This window comes from Zonotrichia albicollis, unplaced genomic scaffold, assembly GCF_047830755.1.
Source record: "Zonotrichia albicollis isolate bZonAlb1 unplaced genomic scaffold, bZonAlb1.hap1 Scaffold_254, whole genome shotgun sequence".
In the NCBI taxonomy this organism is placed as follows: Eukaryota; Metazoa; Chordata; class Aves; order Passeriformes; family Passerellidae; genus Zonotrichia; species Zonotrichia albicollis.
In genome coordinates this window covers 6,362,091-6,386,504 of record NW_027428428.1, presented here as the reverse complement: position 1 = coordinate 6,386,504, position 24,414 = coordinate 6,362,091, and the positions used below count along the sequence as shown (strand labels likewise).

General features: G+C 51.4%; 1 protein-coding gene and 2 long non-coding RNA genes across 3 annotated transcripts in view; 1 reads left to right on the top strand and 2 right to left on the bottom strand.

The window, feature by feature from the left end:
• The first annotated feature begins 2,281 nt into the window (after positions 1-2,281).
• On the top strand, positions 2,282-7,929 carry LOC141727836 (uncharacterized). The gene is made up of 2 exons (XR_012578676.1): positions 2,282-2,378; positions 7,409-7,929. It is a non-coding gene; the product is annotated as an uncharacterized LOC141727836 (long non-coding RNA).
• A 4,683-nt stretch (positions 7,930-12,612) lies between these two features.
• Positions 12,613-13,632, bottom strand: LOC141727847 (olfactory receptor 14A16-like). Its single transcript, XM_074534128.1, is given in 1 exon segment — positions 12,613-13,632. A coding segment is annotated over 1 exon segment (1,020 nt).
• Positions 13,633-23,365: 9,733 nt separating this feature from the next.
• Positions 23,366-24,414, bottom strand: part of LOC141727840 (uncharacterized) — a 36,372-nt gene continuing 35,323 nt past the window's right edge. The window contains exon 3 of the long non-coding RNA XR_012578679.1: positions 23,366-24,389. This is a non-coding gene — a long non-coding RNA (uncharacterized LOC141727840). The remainder of the gene's footprint in view (positions 24,390-24,414) is intronic.

Here is a 24,414-nt window from a genome sequence, read left to right as displayed (position 1 = left end):
CACCCCCTTATTCACCAGCAAGTTCCTGCTCTGCCTCCCCCACCACAAACGAGAAGCCAAACAACATCTCAGAATCTCATGTCCAAGAGTGCAGTTGCCCAGTCAGTCTCCACAGCTGATCTTGTAACACCCGGCCCAAAGTGGCAAAAGTGAAAACTTGTTCCCCCTCAGAGAAGTTCTCATGGGCAGGGTGGCCAGTGAGATTGGATTTATAAACGCTCTCTTGACTGCGTCCAAAGTTGGAAACTTTAAGAAAAAATTGCGAAATTTAGTGGAAGACCCAGTAGGAATCGCAAATCAAATTGATCCATGTTTAGCCCTAATATTTATACATGGGGAGAACTGAACTCCATCTTTAACATCCTATTTTATTCGGAAGAGACTCGATTAATACGAACTGAAGGAATGAAAATTTGGGAGAGAGAAAACCAACCTGGGCCCCCAGGTGACCAAAAAATGCCTTCAGTGGAGCCTGACTGGGACCCTAATCAAGAAGAGGGGAGAAGGAATATGAGAGGTTACAGGTCCCTGATGACCAGAGGGATAAAAGAATCAGTCCCTAGAGGGAGTAATACCAGGTTAGCGTTGGACGGCACCCAGGAAAAAGACAACACCCCAGCACCATGGCTTAATAGGCTAAAGCAAAACTTCCAGATTTACTCTGATGTTGACCCAGATAGCCCAGAAGACCAATCTGGGGTTCCCTGCAGTCGGGGATGACCCCAAGAATCCTTTTTTCCCAGCCTGATGTTTCCAAGAAGGAGTCTGAATTCTTTGGCTCTGGTTTTCAAGGTTGTTTATTGTTTCTTATCTATAACATTTTTTTCTCTGGCCTGCTGAGATCTTTTCAGCAGGTCAGACAGAGGCACACTCTCCATCCCGGGGCTGGTGTCTACGTTTTATCCTATGAACTATGTATACTTTATTTATCATTATTTTCCAATACCTAAAGACACACAGCAGGGGACTTTCAATCAAAACAAATGCACCTTTTATTGCATGCCCATAGCAAATGTAACAGAAGGATTAGAAAGGCGATAAAGGACAGAGAGAGAGAGAGAAAGGAGGGTTGGGTTGGGGAAATAGCTACCAACAGGGAGATGAAATCCTCGTGGTCTGGCCAACAGATCCATCTGGTCACGTTGGGGAGAATCTCAAAGTCTTTGGTTACCTCAGGGCTCTTTTATAATCTACCGCCGGGAGGGAGCAGGACGGCACATGGAGGACACAGTGGAGAATAAATCCATTGGGAACAGGCACAGACAGTCCAGGTCTGAACAGCACAAACCGGTGCCAGCAGTGAGCGGGGCCCGTTGTTTCAGGACTGGTTCCTATGGGAAACATCCCGCTTTCCATGGCAGACATCCCGCTCCAGTCAGGCCAGCACCCCTGGGTTAGAATTTGAAGGGTCTCAGTCTCAGTCCTTGGGGAGGGCTTCAATCTCTGTCCTTGATGGCGGCTGTGAGGCAGATGAGGGATCTTGGACCGTCTCTAACAGACTGACATCCCAAAACATAGTAGTAATTATGCATTTCCCCTTAAAAATATAAATTTTGGAATTAGGAGAATTATAAATATTTTTCTTATTTATAATACTATTAGTCTATATTTGTAATACAAAATTTTAATATTTATATCTAAAAAACCAAAGCTGTTTTGCCAGCAAAAAATTTATTGGTCATTGGTTCTAAGTAACACAATTCCCAACATTAATTCATTCAGAAGTGTGGCTATTGATTTTTCCTTCTTTATGCTAATCAGTCCTATTTTGAATCCTTTTGTCATCTTTTTTGTCATTTTCAAAGACAGGATAAAAGGGGCCACTTTGGGGTCCGTGGAGACATTTCTGGGGCACATTTGGGGCAGTTTTGGGTCTGGAGAGGGAATTCAGGGAGAACTTGAGAGTCTGGAGGAAACTTGGGTGAGCCAAGTGGGCACTTGGAGGGGCACTCAGGGATTCTGAGGGACAGTTCGGGGTCCGGGGCAGCACTTGGGGGGCTCTGACGGGGATCGATGGGGCGCGGGGGTGATGGGAGTTGTAGGCACGGGAGGGGGTGTGTTTGTGTGTGTGTGTGTGTGAGTGTGTGTGTGTGTGTGTCTGTGTGTGTGTGTGTGTGTCTGTGTGTGTAATGCAGTTTAACGGGGCCGGGGAGCATCACGGGAGTTCGAGGCCCAGCTGCAGTGGCTCTCAGTAAAGGCGCGGGGCATGACGGGAGATGAAGTCCCGGCTGGAACAGCACTGGGCATGCGCCGCGGAGCATGATGCGAGCCGTCGTCCCGGAAGTAGCTCCACCGCTTTGTTTGGGGGTCCGGGAAGGCACTTGGTGGACACTTCTGCATCCGAGCCGCGACTTGAGATCCTCGGGGGAACGCAAACGGTTCGGGAGCGCCTGGGGGGAGCTCCGGGAGCTTTAACCGGGCTCTTTAGGGCGGGGGCAGGGCAGGAGTTTTAGGCGCGGGACTGTGTTCTGAGGGGCTCTGGGGCCGCGGTGGAGGAGAGGAGATGAATTCCCAGAAGTGGTGTACCGTGTATCTGTAGGGTTGTGAGCACTCAGGGTATCCGGGGACGCTTCTGGGGGCTCCCGAATGGGCACTGAGGGGGCACTGAGGGATCCTGGAGGGTTTGGGGGACAAATAAGGGACAAAGGGGTAGCGGATCCAGGGGGTTCTCTGGGGCGCAGGGCATGACGGGCGTTGCAGTCCCGGCTCCAATGGGGCTCAATCAGGCCGCAGGGCATGACGGGAGTTGTGGCTACCGTACGCACTGTCCCCGAGTCTCCGATCTCCGGCGCTGATTGGCTGCTCGCGGTGATGGGCGGGAGTCTCGGCAAATGGGATACGGTGGAGGCGGGAACAGCCCATTCAACTTATCCAGTCCCTCCCAGTACAGCCCAGTTCATCCCCAGTACAGACCAGTACAACCCCAGTACAGCCCTGTTTATCACAAGTAGAACCCAGTACGAGCCCAGTGCCCCTCCAGTCCCTCCCAGTACAGCCCAGTCCCTCCCTATACACCTGAGTTTATTCCCAGTCCCTCCCAGTTCATCCCAATATCATCCACAGGATGCCCCAGTGTCCCCAGTCTTCTCTGCAATGGTCCCACTGTCCCCAGTATGTCCCAGTATCCCCGAGGGTCACTCCCAGTATGTCCCAGTGTCTCCCACAGCGTTCCCAGTGTTCCCAGTATGTCCCAGTCCTCCCCAGTGTCTCCAAGGACAGTTTCATTTCTCACGGTGGCCGTGGCAGCCAAACCCAGCAGTGGGGTCAGTGCAGTGCCCATGGCCACAGCCCCTTGCAGGGCCCAGTGCAGCTTGGGCTGATGATCCACCCTCACAGCTGGCCCAGGGCAGCTCTGCAGTGCCTTTGGTGGCACCTGGGGCTGGCACACACCTGAGCAGTGTGTCTGTTTGAGTGGGGAAACTCAGCAGTTTGAGATTCCTGCAAAAAACCCCAAAAAGGGCAAACCCCTCTCAGGCTGAGTGCAGCCAGCTCTGCAAGCACAGCAGGGCCCAGGGCAGTGAGGACAGACAGGATGGGGCTGGGCAATGTGGAGCAAGGTTGTGCACACTGGGTCAGAGCTCCAGGCACAGCTTCTGTGAGCAGGCCAGAGCTGCTGAGGGGAGACCCTGGGTCAATATCAATTACAGAATGCTGCAATCACCTCTGCTCTACAGAGAAATTTAATCAAAGCCACGCTTAAAAACAGGAATGTATATTTTATTACTGCTCTTTGAAATCTTTCTCCATAACTGGACTAGGAAAACTTTAATGACCCTCTCAGAGCTTTGCTGTTGTTTACATCAGACTCAGTCTTTGAGAGTGTCTTGAAAAAAACTTCTCCAGAACTCAAAGTTATATTTAGACTCCAAATTTTCTTGAAGTTTTAATGGCTCCCATAGAGGGACACAACTGCCTGCCTCTGCCTGATCACACAAAGGCTTCTTGTGTGGGCCATGCTGCACTAAAGCCCTGTCCTGGCAGGGAAATTCCTTTCTGTTTAGGTCCTGTCTGGCTCTCCCTATCTGCCCTCTGCATTAATTCTTTCTTTCTCTGGCTGTTCTCTATTATGCCAAAATGATCCACCATCTCTGAAACCTCCCTTCAATCCCTCCCAGGTCTCCTCTGCTGTCCTCAGTTTCCACTCCACTCAGCACAGAGCTGCTCTCATTTGCTATTTCAGAGGGTATAATTTACTCAGGCCTGAGCTGTAGTGAGGGATAACTCCCAACATCACATGGAAATGTAATCCTACCAGTGTGTTGTTTATATACAGTCACTAAATGTGAATTACAATTTACCCATTTCCATAAATCACACCCCAAGTTCCCAGATTCAGTCCTTGTTTTCTCTATCCCTGCACCCTTGAGCCAGATGTCTTCATCTTCCCTCCAACCATTCCTGCTGGGAAAGCAGCCCCTGCATGCCTTGTTCCTGTGCTGAAAGTTCACAGGCACAGTAAAAACTGAATTAATTAACCCTTTTGGTATCAGCCCCAGGCTTTGTGTGGGCAGGCAGAGGCAGGCAGGAGGCAGAGCTGTCAGTAAGGAAGGGCCCAGCCAGGTGGGGCAGCCGGGGGATGCCGACAGCCTGCAGGGACAGAGGCGCAGGGCAGGGACACCGTGGGACAGCCTGGGCTGCACAGGGCACAGGGATGGGCAGCAGCTGCAAGACAGCCCTGCCAGAGCCAACTTGGGCAGCACTTTGGCCATGGCTGCTGGGCCTGGGCCTGAGGCAGGAGCAGGAGACAAGTGACCCTTGCAGGGCAGGGGCCTCATTGCCTCCTTGTCCCTGCTCAGCAGCCTGGCAGGGGCCGCCCCATGCTCCTGCCCTTGCCATTGCACATCCCCACATGCCAGTGCCCATCCCGGGAAGAGCCCTGAGCAAGGAGGGAGGGACAGGATCTGCCTGGCCAGGGGCTGGGGCTCAGGCCTTGGCCCTTTGCATTCCTGAAACACATCCAGGTGTGCTCAGCACCAGAGACACCTTTGCCTTGTTTGTCTCCAGCTGTCATCACTGCCTCCAGTGTTCTGCACTAACTGGAACCTGGGGACACTTTCCCAGTGGTGTCCCTCAGTGGGAGCCATTAAAACTTCAAGAAAATTTGGAGACTAAATTTAACTTTGTGTTATTGACTCTCAAAGACTGAGTCTGACGTAAACAACATCAAAGCCCTGAGAGTGTCATTAAAGTTTTCCGAGTCCAGTTATGGAGAAAGATTTCAAAGAGCAGTAATAAAATATACATTCCTATTTTAAAGGGTGTCTTTTGTTAAATTTCTCTTTAGAGCAGAGGTGATTGCAGCATTCTGTGATTGATATTGACCCAGGGTCTCCCCTCAGCAGCTCTGGCCTGCTCACAGAAGCTGTGCCTGAAGCTCTGACCCAGTGTACACAACCTTGCTCCACATTGCCCAGCCCCATCCTGTCTGTCCTCACTGCCCTGGGCCCTGCTGTGCTTGCAGAGCTGGCTGCACCCAGCCTAAGAGGGGCTTTCCCTTTTTGGGGTTTTTTGCAGGAATCTCAAACTGCTGAGTTTCCCCAGTGCAAACAGACACACTGCTCAGGTGTGTGCCAGCCCCAGGTGCCACCAAAGGCACTGCAGAGCTGCCCTGGGCCAGCTGTGAGGGTGGATCATCAGCCCAAGCTGCACTGGGCCCTGCAAGGGGCTGTGGCCATGGGCACTGCACTGACCCCACTGCTGGGTTTGGCTGCCACGGCCACCGTGAGAAATGAAACTGTCCTTGGAAACACTGCGGAGGACTGGGACATACTGGGAACGCTGTGGGAGACACTGGGACATACTGGGAGTGACCCTGGGGAGGACTGGGACATAATGGGGCCATTGCGGGGAAGACTGGGGACACTGGGGCATCCTGTGGATGATATTGGGGGGGAACTGGGAGGGACTGGGCTGTACTGGGAGGGACAGGAGGGGCACTGGGGTTGTACTGGGTTCTACTTGGGATGAACTGGGCTGTACTGGGGTTGTGTTGGTCTGTACTGGGGATGAACTGGGCTCTACTGGGAGGGACTGAAGAAGTTGAATGGGCTGTTCCCGTCTCCACCGCATCCCATTTGCCGAGACTCCCGCCCATCACTGCCCAAAGCCAATCAGCGCCTGGTTTAGGACCTCGGAAGGGCTGCCTGATATTGGCAGCACTTTTTTTTTTTTTTGCCTGCACCTCCCGTCATGCCCCGCGGCCCCTTTAAGCACCTTTGGAGCCGGGACTACAACGTCTGTCATGCCCTGCGCTCCACAGAACCCTGAGACCCGCCACTGCTTTGTCCATTAAGTGTCCGCCAGACCCTCTAGGATCCCTCAATGCCCCCTCAGCGCCCATTCGGGAGCCCCCAAAAGCGTCCCCGGACCCCCTGATTGCTCCCGACCCCACAGATGCCCGGTACGGCCACATCTGGGAATTCATCTCCTCTTCCCCGCCGCGGCCCCAGAGCCCCTCAGAACAGTCCCGCGCGTAAGGTCCTGCCGAGCCCCCCGCCCTAAAGAGCCTGGTTAGAGCTCCCGGAGCTCCCCGCAAGTGCTCCCGAACAGTTTATGTTTACCCGAGGATCTCAAGTCACGGCTCGGACGCAGAAGTGTCCGCCAGGAGCCTTCCCGGACCCCCAAACAAAGCGCTGGAGCCACTTCCGGGACGACGGTTCCCATCATGCTCCGCGGCGCATGTCACGCACTCTTCCAGCCGGGACTTCATCTCCCGTCATGCCCCGCGCTTTCACTGAGAGCCACGGCAGCTGCGCCTCGAACTCCCGTGATGCTCCGCGGCCCCGTTATACTCTGTTAGACCCGCGCCTACAACTCCCATCAATCTCCACGCCGCTGAAAGCCCCTTCAGAGCCCCCAAGGGGCCCCAAATTCGCTTCCCTGACCTCCAAGGGCCCCCGTGGACCCCCAAGTGCTGCCCCGGACCCCGAACTGTCCCTCAGAATCCCTGAGTGCCCCTCCAAGTGCCCACCCGGCTCCCCCAAGTGTCCTCCAGACCCTAAGTTCTCCCTGAATTCCCTCCCCAGACCCAAAACGGCCACAAACGTGCCCCAGAAAGTTCTCCATGGACCCCGAAGTGGCTCCTTTTACCCTTTGTGTGAAAATGATAAAAAAAAAGATTAGAAAACGATTGAAAATAGGACTAATTACCATAAAGATAGAGAAATCAATAGCACACTGGTTAATGAATTGATGAAGGCAATTTTGTTACTTAGAACCAATGACCAATAAATTTTTTGCTTGCTAAAAAAGTATAGATTTTTTAATATAAAAATTAAAATTTGGTAATACAATTATAGAATAATACTATTATAAACAAGAAAAAATTAGTTATCATTTATTAATTCATTGCATTTAATTTTATGGGAAAATACATACATTTTTTATGCTTTGGGATGTCATTCTGTAGGACACAGTCCAAAGATCCCTCATCTGCCTCAAGACCACAGTCAAGGACAGAGATAGAAGCCCCCCCAAGGACTGAGACTAAGACCCTTCAAATTCTAACCCAGGGGTGCTGGCCTGACTGGAGCGGGATGTCTGCCATGGGAAGCGGGATGTTTCCCATAGGAACCAGTCCTGAAACAACGGGCCCCGCTCACTGCTGGCACCGGTTTGTGCTGTTCAGACCTGGACTGTCTGTGCCTGTTCCCAATGGATTTATTCTCCACTGTGCCCTCCATGTGCCGTCCTGCTCCCTCCCGGCGGTAGATTATAAAAGAGCCCTGAGTTAACCAAAGACTTTGAGATTCTCCCCGACGTGACCGGATGGATCTGTTGGCCAGACCACGAGGATTTCATCTCCCTGTTTGTAGCTATTCCCCCAACCCAACCCTCTTTTCTCTCTCTCTCTGTCCTTTATCGCCTTTCTAATCCTTCTGTTACATTTGTATGGGCATGCAATAAAAGGTACATTTGTTTTGATTGAAAGTCCCCTGCTGTGTGTCTTTAGGTATTGGAAAATAATGATAAATAAAATATACATAGTTCATAGGATAAAACGTAGACACCAGCCCTGGGATGAAGAGTGTGCCTCTGTCTGACCTGCTGAAAAGATCTCAGCAGGCCAGAGAAAAAATGTTATAGATAAGAAACAATAAACAACCTTGGAAACCAGAGCCAAAGAATTCAGACTCCGTCTTGGAAACATCAGGCTGGGAAAAAAGGATTCTTGGGGTCATCCCCAACTGCAGGGAACCCAAGATTGGTCTTCTGGGCTATCTGGGTCAACATCAGAGTAAATCTGGAAGTTTTGCTTTAGCCTATTAAGCCATGGTGCTGGGGTGTTGTCTTTTCCTGGGTGCCGTCCAATGCTAACCTGGTATTACTCCCTCTAGGGACTGATTCTTTTATCCCTCTGGTCATCAGGGACCTGTAATCTCTCATGTTCCTTCTCCCCTCTTCTTGATTAGGGTCCCAGTCAGGCTCCACTGAAGGCATTTTTTGGTCACCTGGGGGCCCAGGTTGGTTTTCTCTCTCCCAAATTTTCATTCCTTCAGTTCGTATTAATCGAGTCTCTTCCGAATAAAATAGGATGTTAAAGATGGAGTTCAGTTCTCCCCATGTATAAATATTAGGGCTAAAAATGGATCAATTTGATTTGCAATTCCTACTGGGTCTTCCACTAAATTTTGCAATTCTTTCTTAAAGTTTCCAACTTTGGACGCAGTCAAGGGAGCGTTTACAAATCCAATCTCACTGGCCACCCCGCCTTTTGGAGATTTTTTCAGGGATGACCTAGAAGGCAGCTGTGAGGAGCAGGTTCTCACAGCCTGTTTCTGTGAACAGCAGAGGTTCTCAGGTTATTTTTAACTACAGGTAAAAGTGACAAACATGAAGGCCTTGAGAGCCTTGCACATCAGAGTTCTCAGGAAGCTTTCTCATAACAAGTGGATGTTCTATCTTTGGCTGTTTTGGGAAAGCAAGAATTATTTTGAGAACCCAAATCTTGGTATTGGAAACATAAGGAGGGGTTGGTATGTTATCTCTGACCTATTGTGAGCTCAGATTTTGCAATATGCATGAAGTGAATTAACACTGTTATAAAAAGTGCCTGATTGATGAATAAAGTGGAGTCGATGCTGACCAATGCAAGGTGGGTCGTCTCCCTCCAACTTCAATACCCGCCCATGAGAACTTCTCTGAGGGGGAACAATTTTTCACTTTTTCCACTTTGGACCAGGTGTTACAACATCAGCTGTGGAGACGGACTGGGTAACTGCACTCTTGGGCATGAGATTCTGAGATGTTGTTTGGCTTCTCGTTTGTGGTGGGGGAGGCAGAGCAGGAACTTGCTGGTGAATAAGGGGTGCATGAGATGGCAGAGGTAAGGGGACGGTAGTGAAGGGTAAAGAGAGTAAGGAGAGGGTGGAGGGGAAGGTGGTGGAGGTGTAACTGGGTTAGGAGGTGGTAAAGGAATGACAGCTGGGAGAGGAGAAGGAACTGGGTCCACATAAAGAGGAATTGGAGGCAGGATTTGAGGTACTGCAAGGGTAGGAGGAAGCAGGTGGACAAGGGGATCCCAGTTTTTGTTAGCCTTCCCAGCCTCTTCTTCTTTTACTTTCCTAGCTTGCTTTCCCTCTTTTCATTTATAGACTCTTGTATTTTCCTCCTCTGGGGTGTACTTTAGCCAACAGGTGACGTTCTGTATGTGATGGGCCTTTTGCAGGAACTTGGGGTAAAAAAGGAAGGTGCATCACCTTTGGACAGAGAGGCAGGTAACTCAGGAAATGTTTAAGGATGTTGTTTGGTTATGCAGAAAGAAAATTAGAGAGGTGAAAGCTTAAGGCTTAACCAGGCCACTTCTGTGAAGGATAATAAAAATGTTTCTATAAATACATCAACGGCAAAAGGAGGTACAAGAACAATCTCCATTCATTATTGGGGGAGATGTGGTTACCAAATATGAGGGAAAGGCTGATGTACCTAACCACTTCTTTGCCTCAGTTTTCAAGAATAAGACAGGTTGTCATTGGGACAAGTGTTCTCCTGAGCTGGTAGGTGGGCACAGGGAGCAGAACAGCCCCCTGTATGTCATGAGGGAGCAGCTGGGGATCTGCTGAGCCTCTCAGATTCTCACAGGTGCATGGGATTGGATGGGATCCATGCTAGGGGGATGAGGGAGCTGTGGATGAGCTCCCCAAGCTGCTCTCCCTCATTTACCATCAGTGATGGCTCAGCAGGGAGGTCCCAGAGGAATGGAGGTGCCAGTGTGAGCCCATCCCCAAGAAGGGCTGGAAGGAGGAGCTGGGGAACTCCAGGCCTGTCAGCCTGACCTGGGTGCCCAGCAAGGTTATGGAACAGATCACCTTGAGTGCCATCACAGGGCACCCATGGGATGGCTGAGGGATCAGAGCCAGTCAGCGTGGATTTCAATATCTGCACCTATGATCTGCATGAGGGGACTGAGTCCAGCATCAGCAAATTTGCAGATGACACCAAGCTCGGTGTGAGTGTGGATCTGCTGGAGGGTAGGAGGGCTCTGCACAGGGCCCTGGACAGGCTGGATCCAGGGCCCAAATCCAACAAGGTCAGATTTAACAAGTCCCAGTGCCAGGTCCTGCACTTTGGCCACAACAAGCCCTGCAGTGGTACAGGCTGGGGACAGAGTGGCTGGAGAGCAGCCAGGCAGAAAGGGACCTGCAGGGACTGATGGACAGCAGGCTGGACATGAGCCAGCAGTGTGCCCAGGTGGCCAAGAAGGCCAAAGGCTCCTGGCCTGCATCAGGAATGGTGTTGCCAGCAGGAGCAGGGCAGGGATTCTTCCCCTGTGCTCAGCACTGGTTGGGCAGCACCTTGAGTGCTGTGTCCAGTCCTGGGCCCCCAATTTAGGAAGAACATGGAGAGGCTGGAGTGTGTCCAGAGAAGGGCAACAAGGCTGGGGAGGGGCCTGCAGCAGAAGTGCTGTGAGGAGAGGCTGAGGGAGCTGGGGTTGTTTGTCCTGGAGAAGAGGAAGCTCAGGGGAGACAAGGCGGTGACAGGGCACAGGCTGGACTTGATGACATCCAAGGCCTTATCCAGCCTTGCTGATTCTGGGATTCTCTGAAGCCACCCTTGGAGCAGTTGCAGGAGTAGCCCTGGGCCTCCTCTTCAGAAGCTCCAGCAGCCCAGGTCCCTCAGCTTCTCCTGCCAGCCCCAAAGCCCATCCTGTCAGTCCTGCAGAGCCTCTGCAGCTCCTCCTCACTGCCCAGAACAGGGAGCCCCAGAGCCAGACACAGCAGCCCAGATGTGCCCCCCTGGCCTGGGGTGCCTCTAGCAAGGGAGCAGCACCAGGCACTGCAGGAGCCTGCAGACAATTCCTGCAGCACTTGTAGGATGGTCCTGCTGCCCAAAGGACGTTCCCGTGGGGCCAAGTCAGGAACTGCAATGGGGAGTGGGGCCAGAGAGGAAAGGGCAAACAGGGATGGGCTGTTTGAAGGGGAGGGGACAGCAATAGGCAAGAGGAAGAAAGCAAAGCTGAAGCCAAGGAAATGCTCGGGGTAGTTTGGGGGTGGCTGCCAGGCAGCCCTGGCTCTGAGCAACAGCGTCTGCACTGGGACAGGAAACTCCCAGCTGATGGGAACAAACTTTCTGGCTGACTGCAGAGGCCAGGACAAAGCTGAGTGGTTTTCCTGGTGTCCCCCAGCCCTTGCTGGCCCCAGGGGCTGATGGCATTTGTGCTCCCTCAAGTTCATGTCCCCACACCAACAGCACGGGGTTGCTCCCCCTGCTGTGTGCAATGCAAACAGGGGCTGCTGAGCCAGTGCTGCCGTGTCTGTGCCTGCAAGGATGGGGCACCTGTGTGAGCTGGGGAGAGGCCAGGGCTGCAGAGGGGGGATGTTGTTTGCAGCTCCATCAGGACGCTCTGGGACGCTGCCCTGGGCTGTCCAGCGCACTGGGGATGGATCAGCCCCTGCTCTGCTGCTCCTTCCCGTCTGCCCCAGGGCCCTTGCAGAGCCCCAGCCATGCTGTTTGTCCCCAGCCTGCCCACGGCCAGCCTGGGGCTGCTCACGGGGCTTTTCTGTGCTGAGCATTGGCCTGGATGTGTTCTTGAGTGAGCCTGGGCAAGGAGCCTGGAGCCCCCAGGCCCTGGCCTGAGGCGTCAGCGCTGCCCCAGCAGTGCCCATGGCCTGTCCCTGCTGCAGCCCCGGCACTGCCACCCCCAGGGCTGTGCCCGGCCCCGAGAGCACTCAGGCCCTGCAGCAACACCAGGGCCACCAGGGCAGCGGGGCAGGGCCATGGCAGCAGCACTGGCAACACCAAGTGCTGCTGCTGCTGGGCACACCTGCTGGGGCAGCACTGATCTGCCCCCAGCTCTGCACACAGATATTGCTGCTGCAGCTCCATAGAAGGCAACAAAAGGACAGAAAAGTTCTGCTTTTTTCTGCTGAAAACTTTTTTGGGAGAGATCATCATTTCATTTAAAGGCACCAAGAACACAGCCCCTCATTGATACAGTCGGTGGCTACAGGGGTGGTGGAGAGGAACAAAATGACCAATGGAACAAACAATGAAATTTCTTTTTGGACAATAAGAACAAAGTAAAACAAAAGTAAAGGAACTCTGAAATGAAACCAAGAAGAAGTATCAAAGATTACTTTTATTACAAGTGATTTGCAAATACTGGCCAGCAGTTTAATGTTCCTGAAACCATCGGGTCATCAGTCTCCACACTGCAGCATTGAGCTCCTGGTTCCTCAGGCTGTAGATGAGGGGGTTCAGGGCTGGAGGGACCACTGAGTAGAGAACTGACAGGACCACATCCAGGGATGGGGAAGACTTGGAGGGGGGCTTCAGGTAGGCAAATGTGCCAGTGCTATAGAACAGAGAGACCACGGCCAGGTGAGGGAGGCAGGTGGAAAAGGCTTTGTGCCGTCCCTGCTCAGAGGGGATCCTCAGCACAGCCCTGAAGATCTGCACATAGGAGAAAACCATGAACACAAAACAACCAAATGATAAACAGGCACTAACAGCAAGCAGCCCAAATTCCCTAAGGTAGGATTTGGAGCAAGAGAGTTTGAGGATCTGTGGGATTTCACAGAAGAACTGGCCCAGGGCATTCCCATGGCACAGGGGCATGGAAAATGTATTGGCCGTGTGCATGAGAGCATTGAGAAAGCCACTGGCCCAGGCAGCTGCTGCCATGTAGGCACAAGCTCTGCTGCCCAGGAGGGTCCCGTAGTGCAGGGGTTTGCAGATGGACACGTAGCGGTCGTAGCACATGATGGTCAGGAGGCAAATCTCTGTTGCAAGAAAAAAAAAAAACAGAAATACTTGGGCAGCACATCCTTTGTAGGAGATGTTCCTGGTGTCCCAGAGGGAATTGTGCATGGCTTTGGGGACAGTGGTGCAGATGGAGCCCAGGTCAGTGAGGGCCAGGTTGAGCAGGAAGAAGAACATGGGCGTGTGCAGGTGGTGGTCACAGGCAATGGCGCTGATGATGAGGCCGTTGCCCAGGAGGGCAGCCAGGGAGATGCCCAGCAAGAGGCAGAAGTGCAGGAGCTGCAGCTGCCGCGTGTCTGCCAATGCCAGCAGGAGGAAGTGCCTGATGGAGCTGCTGTTGGACATTTGCTGGGGCTGCACATGGGGACCTGTTCATGGAATATAGGACAGTGAAGAGTTAGAGGAGATACCTGTAACCAAAATCAAAGCCATTTTCCACACACCCTCCTTTATAACACACATGGACATGCTCTTGTGTTTAAGAGTTCTGATGCTTTCTTTTTAAGCATGTACTTCCTGGTATTCTTGGATATCAGAAACCCTCAGCGTTTCTGCTGCCCTCTGGTAGAACAGAGTGGTTTCCCTGAGGCAAGATAATGAGTGGAAACTGGGGGCAGATGATCTGTCACTTCATACTGTTTGCAGTTTCTCTGGGCTTTCACTTTTCTCGGGTGGAGGATGTTCACACTCCCGTGTTTCTCTTAAAAACCCCAGGCACTGCTGAGAGCAGATGGATCCACCACAGCCCAGTTCCATTTTTGTAGCCAAGGACTCTCTCTGCTCATTTCACCAACCCAGCAGCATTTTCAGCGTCACAACACCTCTGTCTTTCCCCATCAATCTTAAAACTCTGAGATACTCTAGGACAGGTTTGCATTATGGGTTGAAGCTCCCAACCTGGACTGAAATCTCACAGGGACTTGCAAGTGTCCTTATGATGGCATTGGGTGAAGGGAGATGCAGCTCCTTCCCTGGCTGCACTGACAGCATTGCCCAGAGCCAGGCACTGGGGACAGCGTCACCCTGAGCCAGCTGTGCCCCCTGCCAGAGCCCCCAGGGCCGGGCAGCTGCTCCCAGGCCTGTGCTCTGCAGAGGGAACTGGGCCCGGGGCTGCAGAGCTGCCCCACGGCTCTGCTGCAGCTCTGCCTGCACAGGAGGGGCTGCACGCCTTGGAGCCCCGGCCCTGAGGGCAGAGGCTGGGCTGGGGGACAGGAGGGAGGGGGCTTGTTCAGAGGGAGGGGCTGCACTGGAGGGGATCCTGTGGGCATCTCTAAACTCTCCCTGCCACAGCATTGCTGGGGTTTTTTTTCTCTCATTGCCCAATCTTCTCTCTGCTTCCCGGAGATTTTCCTCCTGCAGGTGTTTGACTGTGCCTGAGCTCTCCCTGCCAGCACTCACAGACCCCAAATCTCTGTGCAATCTCCTTGGCCTGACAGAACCCTGCCTGTTTTCAGGGCACTGGCTGGGGCAGGTTCTGTTTGCAGCTTGGAGAAAGGACAGCTCAGACTGAGCCTGATGGCTCCAGCAAAGGTGATGCTGGTGCTGTCCATGGGCAGAGTGGCTGAAAGCACACTAGGGATCTCCTGTGAACCCATGGATCACTTAAAGTAACAGTTCAGATGTCTCAAGTACTTGTCCAAATTCATAACTTATAATACATACTATCTTTAATATTTAACCCTCCCTTCCTGTTAGTCTCCAATCGTGGGAAACTGAATACAAACTCTTAGGACATTTCTGAATTTTTGTCAAAAAACCCTTCTTGGAAATATTCTATGACTTAGCAGAACCCCTGTGCATGTCAGAGCTTCATGAGTATTCCACCTCCCCTGCACCAGAAATACCCAGAGTTGTACTCACAGTCTGTAGGCATTGGGATGTTCCAGTTTTCGGAGATCACTCCAGGAGCTGCAGCTGCATTGTCCTGCAGCCAGGGGTTCCTGTGCCAAGGGCTGGCAGTGATTCTGCCCCAGGCACTTCTCAGCCCCTTCCCAGCCCTGAGTGATTGAAGCTCTCTGTGCCTCTGTGCTGTGCCCAGGGTGGCTGCAGGCAGTGCCCCAGCCCTGCTGGGCTGGCAGAAGAGCTGCTCATCAAGAGAAATGTGCTTTTGAAGCTCTTCTTGGTTACCAGGAGCTGCCTCTGTGCCAGGAGCCCAGCCCAGCTCAGCAGCACAGACACAGCACAAAGGACTTTAATGAGCCTCTGGGGCTTTGTGCTCAGGCCCTGAACATCAGTCCCTGAGAGGGAGCTGAAGAAACCTCTCCAGAACCCCAAGGCAGAATCCAACTCCAAACTTTCTTGGACTTTTAATGCGTCCCACTGCTGGACACAACTGAGAAAGTGTCCCCAGGCCCCAGGCAGAGCAGAGAACTGCAGGCAGTGATGACAGGTGGGGACAAAGAGAAGCCAAGTCTTGGTGCCCTGGGGCACAGCAGGCTCTGTGCCACCAAGGGCTGTGAGGAGACACCTTGTCCTGAGGCCCTGGGGCCTCCTGGCACAGCCCCAGCCAGGCTGGGCACTGTCAGCCCCTTGTCCTGCCTTCAGCATCCCCCCCTAGCCCACATCCCAGTGGCCTCAAGGACCTGCTGGAAGGAGTCCCTGGGGAGCCTTGCTCAGCAATGGCCCTGGGGGCTCCTGAATGCTCCCTGCAGGGACTGCAGGTTTTTCAAAGAACTTTGGGTTTGGCTTTTGCCTTGGAGTCTCTGAGAGGTTTGTGCAATCATGGCCTCCAATTATCTGCTTTAATTAGTCCCTGGAGAGGCTTTGTCAGTAACGACACTCATTGGGGCTCGTTACTACTTCAGGGTACTTCAGTTATTTTAAGGTACTTGGTGTTTCCCTTTTGATAAAAACTCTGTGATAAGTTTATGCAATCATGGCCTCAATTATCTGCTTTAATGAGTCCTTAGAGAGCTTTGTACTGACACTAAGTAGGGCTCATTAACACCTTGAGATACTCAAGGTTTTTAATGTACTTTATGGATTTAAGAATACTTTTAGGTACTTTTAAGGTGTTTCCTTCTCACACTGACTATCTGAGAGGTTTTTGTGCTTTCCTGGCCTCCAGTTCTCCCCTCCAAGCAGTCCATAAGGAGCCTGTGTTGGGTATCCTCCCCTTTTCTGTTTTACAGCGAAGATGGAACTGGAAGAATTTTTCAAGACTTTCAAAAAGCATCCAAAACACATGGGAAAATTAACAATACAAGAACAACCACTAAGAGAGTTAAATGTCCTGTTTTAGCTAGATATCATCCAACCTTTTAGTCCCTTGGATTGGAAGAGTTTATTGAACCAGTCTTTGTTTTCCACTTGAAGCTTCTTGAACCCTTCCTTCAATACTTGAATGCTCTTTTGGATTGACTCGCTGTGGCTGGAGAGGTTCATGCAACAAATGCCCTCAGAGTCTACACAGCCATGCCCATGTGCTCAGAGTAAAAACTCTTTCGCTGTTCTGTAAGGTGGCATGTCTGATGGTCTCTATGTCTGAGATCAGGTCACTCAATGTGAGGGAGGTCGCATTGGTTTGCTTACTTAACAGGCACCCAAGATGGTCTAACTGTCCTAAAGCTTTAGCTGCAGCCACTCAAGGCAGTCCAAATTGGGGGTGCTACCAATCCAATACCTGGATTGAAGCTTTCAAAGCCATCTCTTTGATATCATCCAATACTTCTCTGGGGATACTTGCTGCTTGATCATCTGGTAGGCTGTGTTGTCCCTCTCCAGCTAGATGGTTGATTGTCAATTCTGCCCTTGCCTCATTATTAACATAGTCATTGCTATTAATTTAGTATACACTTCCATCCCCTTTCCATCCCCCTTCCCACAGGGTGTATTCTGCAGGTGACAACAACATGGTCATAATATATTTTAAATCATAGGAGGTTGAGACATATGCTGTAAACATGGCACTCATTAGGCCATTAAAACAAGGTAAGTCTTCCCTATGATCTTTAGCTGCCCTGCAAAAATCCTTGATTTCCCCTCAAACCGGTGGCTGATACCTGGGATTCTGCCCCCTTCTTTCATAACATGCGGGGGCAACGAGGAGTTTTTAGACTATTTGCCAGTCTCCTTTCTTAAGTGTTTCTTTCCAAATCCTTTCCTAGGGATCTTCTGTGGTTGAGGGGCAAGGTGGCTCTGGGGAATTGAAACTCTCTTCTGGGGAGGAAGAATAACTTGGAACAGAAACATTTGGATTAGAAATAGTGTGACAGCTGGCCTTAATATACTTGACCATGTGGGTTATATTGTTGCCAGACAGTGAGGCAAAGGGCACTACATTTTGTCAGGGGTTGGGAGGAAAGGCCTTGATTTAGGTTGGCCGACTTCAAGGGTGGAGTTCTGGAGGTATTGACAGTGGATTGACCGTGGGGGTGTGACTCGCAGTTGTGGGGGTGGAGTCCGGAGGTTCGTTCAGGGCGGAAGAGAAGGTTGTGGTAGCAGGAAGGGGAGGACCCAAGATGGAGGCAGGATGGTCGGGCTCCCAAGCCACATTCAGGCTCCTTCCATCTTGAGTCTCCAGGGCATGATGCTCCAAGACCGCGTGGCCATTGCCATCTTGGACCATCGTGGAAGGTCTGAGAAAGGCAGGTTTGAGCGGAGGTCCTGAGTTTGGAGTGACTCAGGGTGGTGTGGAAGATGGGGAGCATTTGGGATGCAATGGGGTCCATTTTGATGAAAAATTGTACAGTTTAACTCCCATTGAATCCCAGAATTCAGTGGTATGAATTTCATCAGCAGAGGCATGTGGAAAATTTTTAATGATCCACCTCATAATTGATTTTAATTTGTTCTTTGAAAATACTCTGTCATGATCAGTGAGAATTAAAGCATCCATATATGCTCCTTTCTACTTTGGACATCTGGCTGCCCATTTTTCCCTTTCTCTGCCTAATGTGGAAGAGCCACCAGAACACCCCAAATCAATTATTGGAGGTGGGTGCATATTGTAAAAACACAGTGACTAAATGGGCAATAAATGTCTTGCATTTCCCCAAACCCACTTGCAGTCCTGTGCAGGTGAAACCGTCATTGTCCCTGCTGATCCTGGGCAAGGTTCCTTGAAGTAAGGATGAATCCACCAGGCCTGGCACAATTCAAAACCCCAGGGAGCACTGACCTATCCATCAGCTAACCCCAGCTGACGTGACTGACACAGGGAGCCCTGAATGTCATGGTCCCTGTTCAGGCACCAAATGTCCCAATGAGGGTGGCTGCGACAAACCTCTCTGGTTCCCTGACTTCAGGGCGAGGGTGGTGAAAATGAAAAGGAGCAGGATCAATGGAGTTGTTTAAAAGGAACTTTAATAACAGGCTGAAAAACAATAAACATGGAGTAGTCACTAACAGTATGAGGGGCAGGATCCAAAGACCTGAGACAAAGGGGAAGCGACAACCTGTACACTTGGGGGTAGAACCCTCTAGAACAAGAACCCTATAGAAGAAATAAGTAACCAATAGGGGAGTAGAACCTTGAGAAGTTAGCATAACAACACTAAAGGCTTATTGAGTAACTGTCAAGTTCACCCTAAGTTAAACTAATCATTCCCAGCGCTTGAAACTCATGCCCAATTCTTTTGGGGTAAAATCTGGCTGACTCTGAGTTACAGCTGGGCTAACTACCACAGCTCTACTTTGCAATGGCCCCTTAGGACCATGTAGCCCATCAGAGCCTCAGTGATGTCTTTGGTTCCACAAGGCTCTACAGTGTCACAATGGTCCCTTGGATCCATGGTGCTCTGCAGTGTCACAATGGCCCCTTCATTTCACAAGGCTCCCAAGTGTCACATTGGTTTCCATAGGAAGCAAATCACGGAGCCCCCATGTTTCTGGAGCTGATGAACAGCAACCACCAGAGGCCAAGGCAAGCCTGACCTGTCTGTCCTGGCAGGTTTGCTTGGAGCAACCCTTGGATATTTGAAATTATGAATGCGGAGTCCTAATTTCAGACATTTGTGCCTGGAGAAGAGGAATGATTTTCTTCCATAAAAAGAAAAGCAGAGAGCCCTTTCCAGTGTGTGGAGAACAGGTGAGTGCTGCCCCCCAGGAGTCAAAGACCAGTCAGACCTGTCTGTCCTGGCAACTTTTGTCTGGCAACAATCCTTAGATACTCAGAAATTTGGATTTTGGCCATGGATGCCAGGAAAAGATGGGCAGTTCTTTTCCATAAAAAGAAAACCCCAGAGCCCCAGTGTTTCAGGGGCAGATGGGAGTGGCCTTCCACATTCCAAGGTCAGCCAGACCTGTCAGGTGATCCCTGGGAGGCCAAGGCAGCCACACCTGCTTCATGTTCCCTTTTCTCCACAGGGAACAAGTAGCTGCTTGCAGTGTCATAGCAGCTTCTTGCTTCCATGAGGCCTTGCAATGTCACAATGATTTTCTTGCTTCCATGATGTCCCATGGTGCCATAACGGCCCCTTGATTACACAAGTCCTTAAGGATCTTAATGGTCTCCGTGGTTCCACAAGGCCCCACAGTGCCATAATGGTCTATTGTTTCCATGAAGCCTCACTGTGTCCAATGGCCCCTTGGTTACATTGGGGCCCAGTAGTGCAACAATGATGTCCCTGTTTCCACAACTTCCCATAGTATCAGAATGGCCCCATGCTTCCATGAGGCCCTGCAGGGTCACAATGTTCCTTTGGTTCCGTAGGGCCCCATAGTGTCACAGTGGTCTCCATGATTCCGTGGGGCCTTGCAATGCCACAATGCTCTCCAAGGATCCACAGTGCCTCGCAGGATCACAATGGCCCTTTGGCTCCATGAGGCCCTGAAATGCAACAATGGTCTCTTGGCTCCACAAAGCCCTGCTGCTTCACACTGGGCCCTTGGGACCATGTGGTCCAACAGAGCCACAAAGATGTTCTTGGTTCCACAAGGTCCCACAGTGTCACAATGGCCCCTTGGGTCCATGGTACCCTGCAGGGTCACAATGTTCCCCTTGGTTCCACAAGTTCCTACAGTGTAACAGGTTCCACAAGGGCCTGCATTGTCACCATGGCTCATTGGTTCCACAATGCTCCGCAGTGTCACAAAGGTCTCTATAGAAAGGGAAAAAGTGAGCCCCAGTGGTACAAAGGCAAATGAGAGGGAGTCACCAGAGGTCAGATCTAGCCAGACTTGACTGTATGGGCAGGTTTTGTCTGGGAGTAACCCTTGGGTATAGAGAATTTTAGATGCAGAACCCCAATTTTGGCCATGGGTGCCTAGACAAGAAAGAAAGTTCTTTCCCATACAAATATAAGCACATGTGCTTCACGGTCAGATGAGAAGTGGCCCTTGACATGTCAAATTCAGGGAGACCTGTCAGACAGCCCCCAGGAAGCCAAACCAGGCAGACCTGTTCCATGTTCCATTGACTTCATGGGTCCTCACACTGTCACAATGGTCTCCTTGATCCCGTGAGGTCTGGCAATGTCACACTGGCTTCTTGGTTTCATCAGCCCCAACAGTCACAAGGGTCCATTGGGCCCACACAGACCCACTGTGGAACAATGGCTTCTTGTTTCTATTTTAAATCAATCACAATCAAACCACAGTTTGATCATTGATCCTTGCTTCCATAGGGCCCATGATTTGCACAATGGTCTCCTTGATTCCATGATTCCTGGATTCCACAGTCTCACCATAGTCTCTTTGGACCTGCATTGTCACAACTGACCCATGGTTCCATGAGGTTCCACAGTGACATCATGGTCGCTGTCAGAGGCTGGATGAGATCGATGTCCCGAGACACCTTGGGATGCTCGGAATGCCCTGTGGGGCCAGGGCCGGGTCAGGCCTTGGTTTGTGGTGGGACAGAGCCCCGCCCCCAGCCCTGGCCCAGCAGAGCTGTCAATCACACAGCAGGGGGTGATTTTATCCCAGCTCTGATTAGCTTAGCTGCTAATCAGTCAATCACACACTGGCAGCTGGTGCTACCCTAGCTCATATTGGACAAGCAACTGGCAGTCCCACCCCAGGCGCGGGGCCATGAAGGCCCAGGGGGTTAAAAGCCAGACCATGAGGCCAGACTATGATCTGGGTCTTGCCTTCTCTTGGGGTTCCTCCCTTGGGGATGCTGGAACCTGAGCAGTTGGTACCTATGTGTGTGTCTTTCTCTGGATCTTCTGTCTTTCTGTTGTTCTCTATTCCTTCTCCTTCTAATCCTACTCACCTGGAACATTTTTGGTAACTTCACATGTTAAGGGTTAAAGGTTTTTCGGTTAAATGTGTGGGAATCCAGGGCACAGAGAGTATTTTTCTGTCTGCTCTGAGGGGTCCTGACCCCCAGAGAAACACTGCCTTTAACCTTCCCTCATGGAGAGGACTTCCAGACTTTGAGACAGATTAGAATTTACCAAAGTGTGAAATAAATTAAAAGGTTGCATACCATGTCCCTTGGGTGAGAAATTTATGTTGTGGGATTTTTAAGGGTCATCTAGATAGGAAGCAAAATGGAGGAATTTGGGTGTAGTCCCTTTCATCTTCTTCATCTACTCCATTTTCTGCAGTGTTGGTGGCGCAGGGTGATTGGTCAAGGAAAGCACAGTGCAGAGATTATGTGGACAGTCAAGGGATGAGTTATTGGTCGATAAGGAGAGATAATATATGTTTTAAGAGTTAATTGGTAACTTTTAAAGACCTTGAAACCGAATATTTTGGGGCCATTTTGAGGTGTTTTTCTAGCATGCTGAGCCTGATGTGGACAGCAATGCAAAACTTGAGATAATATAAAAATAAACTAGAAGCTGAAGACCAAAAAGGTCCTCTGCATCTCCTTTTATCTGGCACTGAACTGCTTCAGGAAGGTTTCCCCCATCCAGGCAGCCCCCAGAATGGTCCAAGGTAAAACAAACATCAATAACTGGTACCCTGACAATATTTATAATAAGTTGGTTTTTCCATAAAGTTGTTTACTGAAGGGTGTTGCTTTAATTGGCCAATCACATGAAATCTGTTGATTAAATGACCAATGAGTTCCACCTGTAGCAAAGCAAGGTGTAAAAGGAGAGGATTGAAAAAACAGGTGGCTTTTACCCCCTAGATGTCTGATCTGAGTCTATGTCATCTCTGATTCAACAGTGACATTTGGGGATCTATGGAGGCTATTGGGGCTCCTTTCTGCACCCTGTGACCCAACAGGAGCTTCTCTAATAAATTTTGCCTGAAGGTCTCACTGTGCCCATGGCAGGAACCCCTGTGAGTGTCTGGGACATCCTGGCTCTTTGGCAGCCTGGGGGCTCCTGGGATGTCACCGTGGAGCCCCCGTGAGTGTCTGTGACAGATCGGTGCCTTTGCAGTCCAAGGTCCCCTGGGATGTGACCATGGAATGGCTGTGACTGCCTCTGACCACACAGATCTTTACCATCCTCAGAAAGCCCTGGGAGGCCTCCATGGAGCCCCTGTCTGTGCCTGTGACATTGCAGCTGTGGAACAGCCTGGAGACTCTTGGAAAGTCCCCATGGAACCCCTCTGAGGGCCTGTGACAAATCTGACCCTTAGCAGGCAACCATCACCAGGACCTTATTGCTATGCTCAGTTTCCATGGCAACCGTCACCAGCCCCATGTTGCTATGGTCAGTCCCTCGGCAGCTCCATGGAGACCCTGTGCCAGGGGTGGTTGCCATGGACACCAGCTCAGGCCTGCAGCCAGAGCCCGTTGCCATGGTAACCATTTGCCCCATCCCCAAGCTCATGGGATCCCAGAACCACAGAATTGGCTGAGCTGGGAGGGACCCATCAGCATCCTCCAGTCCAACTGCTGGCCCTGCACAGGACACCCCAACAATGCCAGCCTGGGCCTGGCAGCGCTGCCCAAACGTTGCTGCAGCTCAGAGAGCCCTGGAGCTGGGACCCTTCCCTGGGGAGCCTGGGCAGGGCCCCAGCAGCCTCTGGGCAAAAACCTTTTCCTGACATCCAACCTGAGTCTGCCCCAACTCAGCTGCAGCCGTTCCCTCCACTCCTGTCCCTGGGCACCAGAGGGAAGAGGTTCCCACAGCCCCAGCCAGGGACCCGCTCCCAAGGCTGTTGCCATGGCCACCAGGGCTGGGACCAGCTGGGATACTCGATTTTTACGGGCAGGAGTTCAGGAATGGGATTCCCCAATTTCCTGCTCCTGCTAAAACCGCGCTGCCCTCCTGCCTCCCATGGAAAGCACAAAAGGCAAAGATCCCAGGCTGGGATAAGAACAATTTATTGGGAACAGCAACGAGATAAGGAAAAAATGGAACAGAAACAATATTGATAACAGAAGAGATAAGAAAAGCTATTTACAGGGTAAACTACAACATCAACAGCAGGCTCTTCCTGGCCACGTATTTCCCCCTGCCTGGAAAGGACACCCTTCTCCTCTGGGGAGAGAGAGAGAGCCCCTTTCCAGCCCCTGGCAATGACCTGAGGTGGGAGTGAATGCAATGACAGGGCCGTGGGAAGACCCTCATGTTTTCACTGCCACATCATGTCATTGGCAGGGGCAGGAAAAGGGACAGCTGTCTTCTCAGCATGGATCACAGGGAACATGGATCACCAGGGCTCTTCCCAACATGTGACTTCCAATGGGGAAAGAAGCTGGAGCTGGGCATGAAGCTCTTCCTGCAATTGGGGCACTCACAGAACTTCCTTACTGATGATTCCGTTGGTGTCTGGTCAAGTCCGAGCTCATGGAGAAGCTCTTCTCATGATGTGGGGCACTCGTAGGGCCTCTCCCCAGTATGGATGTGCCGATGGGTGATAAGGGTGGATTTTTTTCTTGAAGCCCTTCCCGCACTCATGGCAGCGGAAGGGCCTCTCCTCTGTGTGATTTCGCTGGTGGTAGAGGAGATGGGAGCTGGTCTGAAACCTCTTCTGATACTCAGGGCACTCATAGGGCCTCTCCCCAGTGTGGATGCACTGGTGGCGGATCAGGGTGCTGCTCTGCCTGAAGCTCTTCCCACACTCCAAGCACTTGTGGGGCTTCTCCCCATCATGAAGCTGCTCATGGACCACCAGCTTTGAGCTCTGGCTGAAGCTCTGTCCACCTTCCTGGCTCAAGGTGGGTCTTTCCTCTTCAGAGCCCCCTGGGCTGGGTTTAGAGCCCCTCCTCCTGTGAGATCTCTGGGGCTTTTCCTCCACATCACATTCCTGTGCTATGGAGCCGCTCAAAACAGCCACTTTTACAAGGTTCTGCCATGGGGATTTTTCCTCCCTTGTCTCCATGCTCAGCTGCTTTTCTGGAGGAGGAAGGACAAGGAGAGG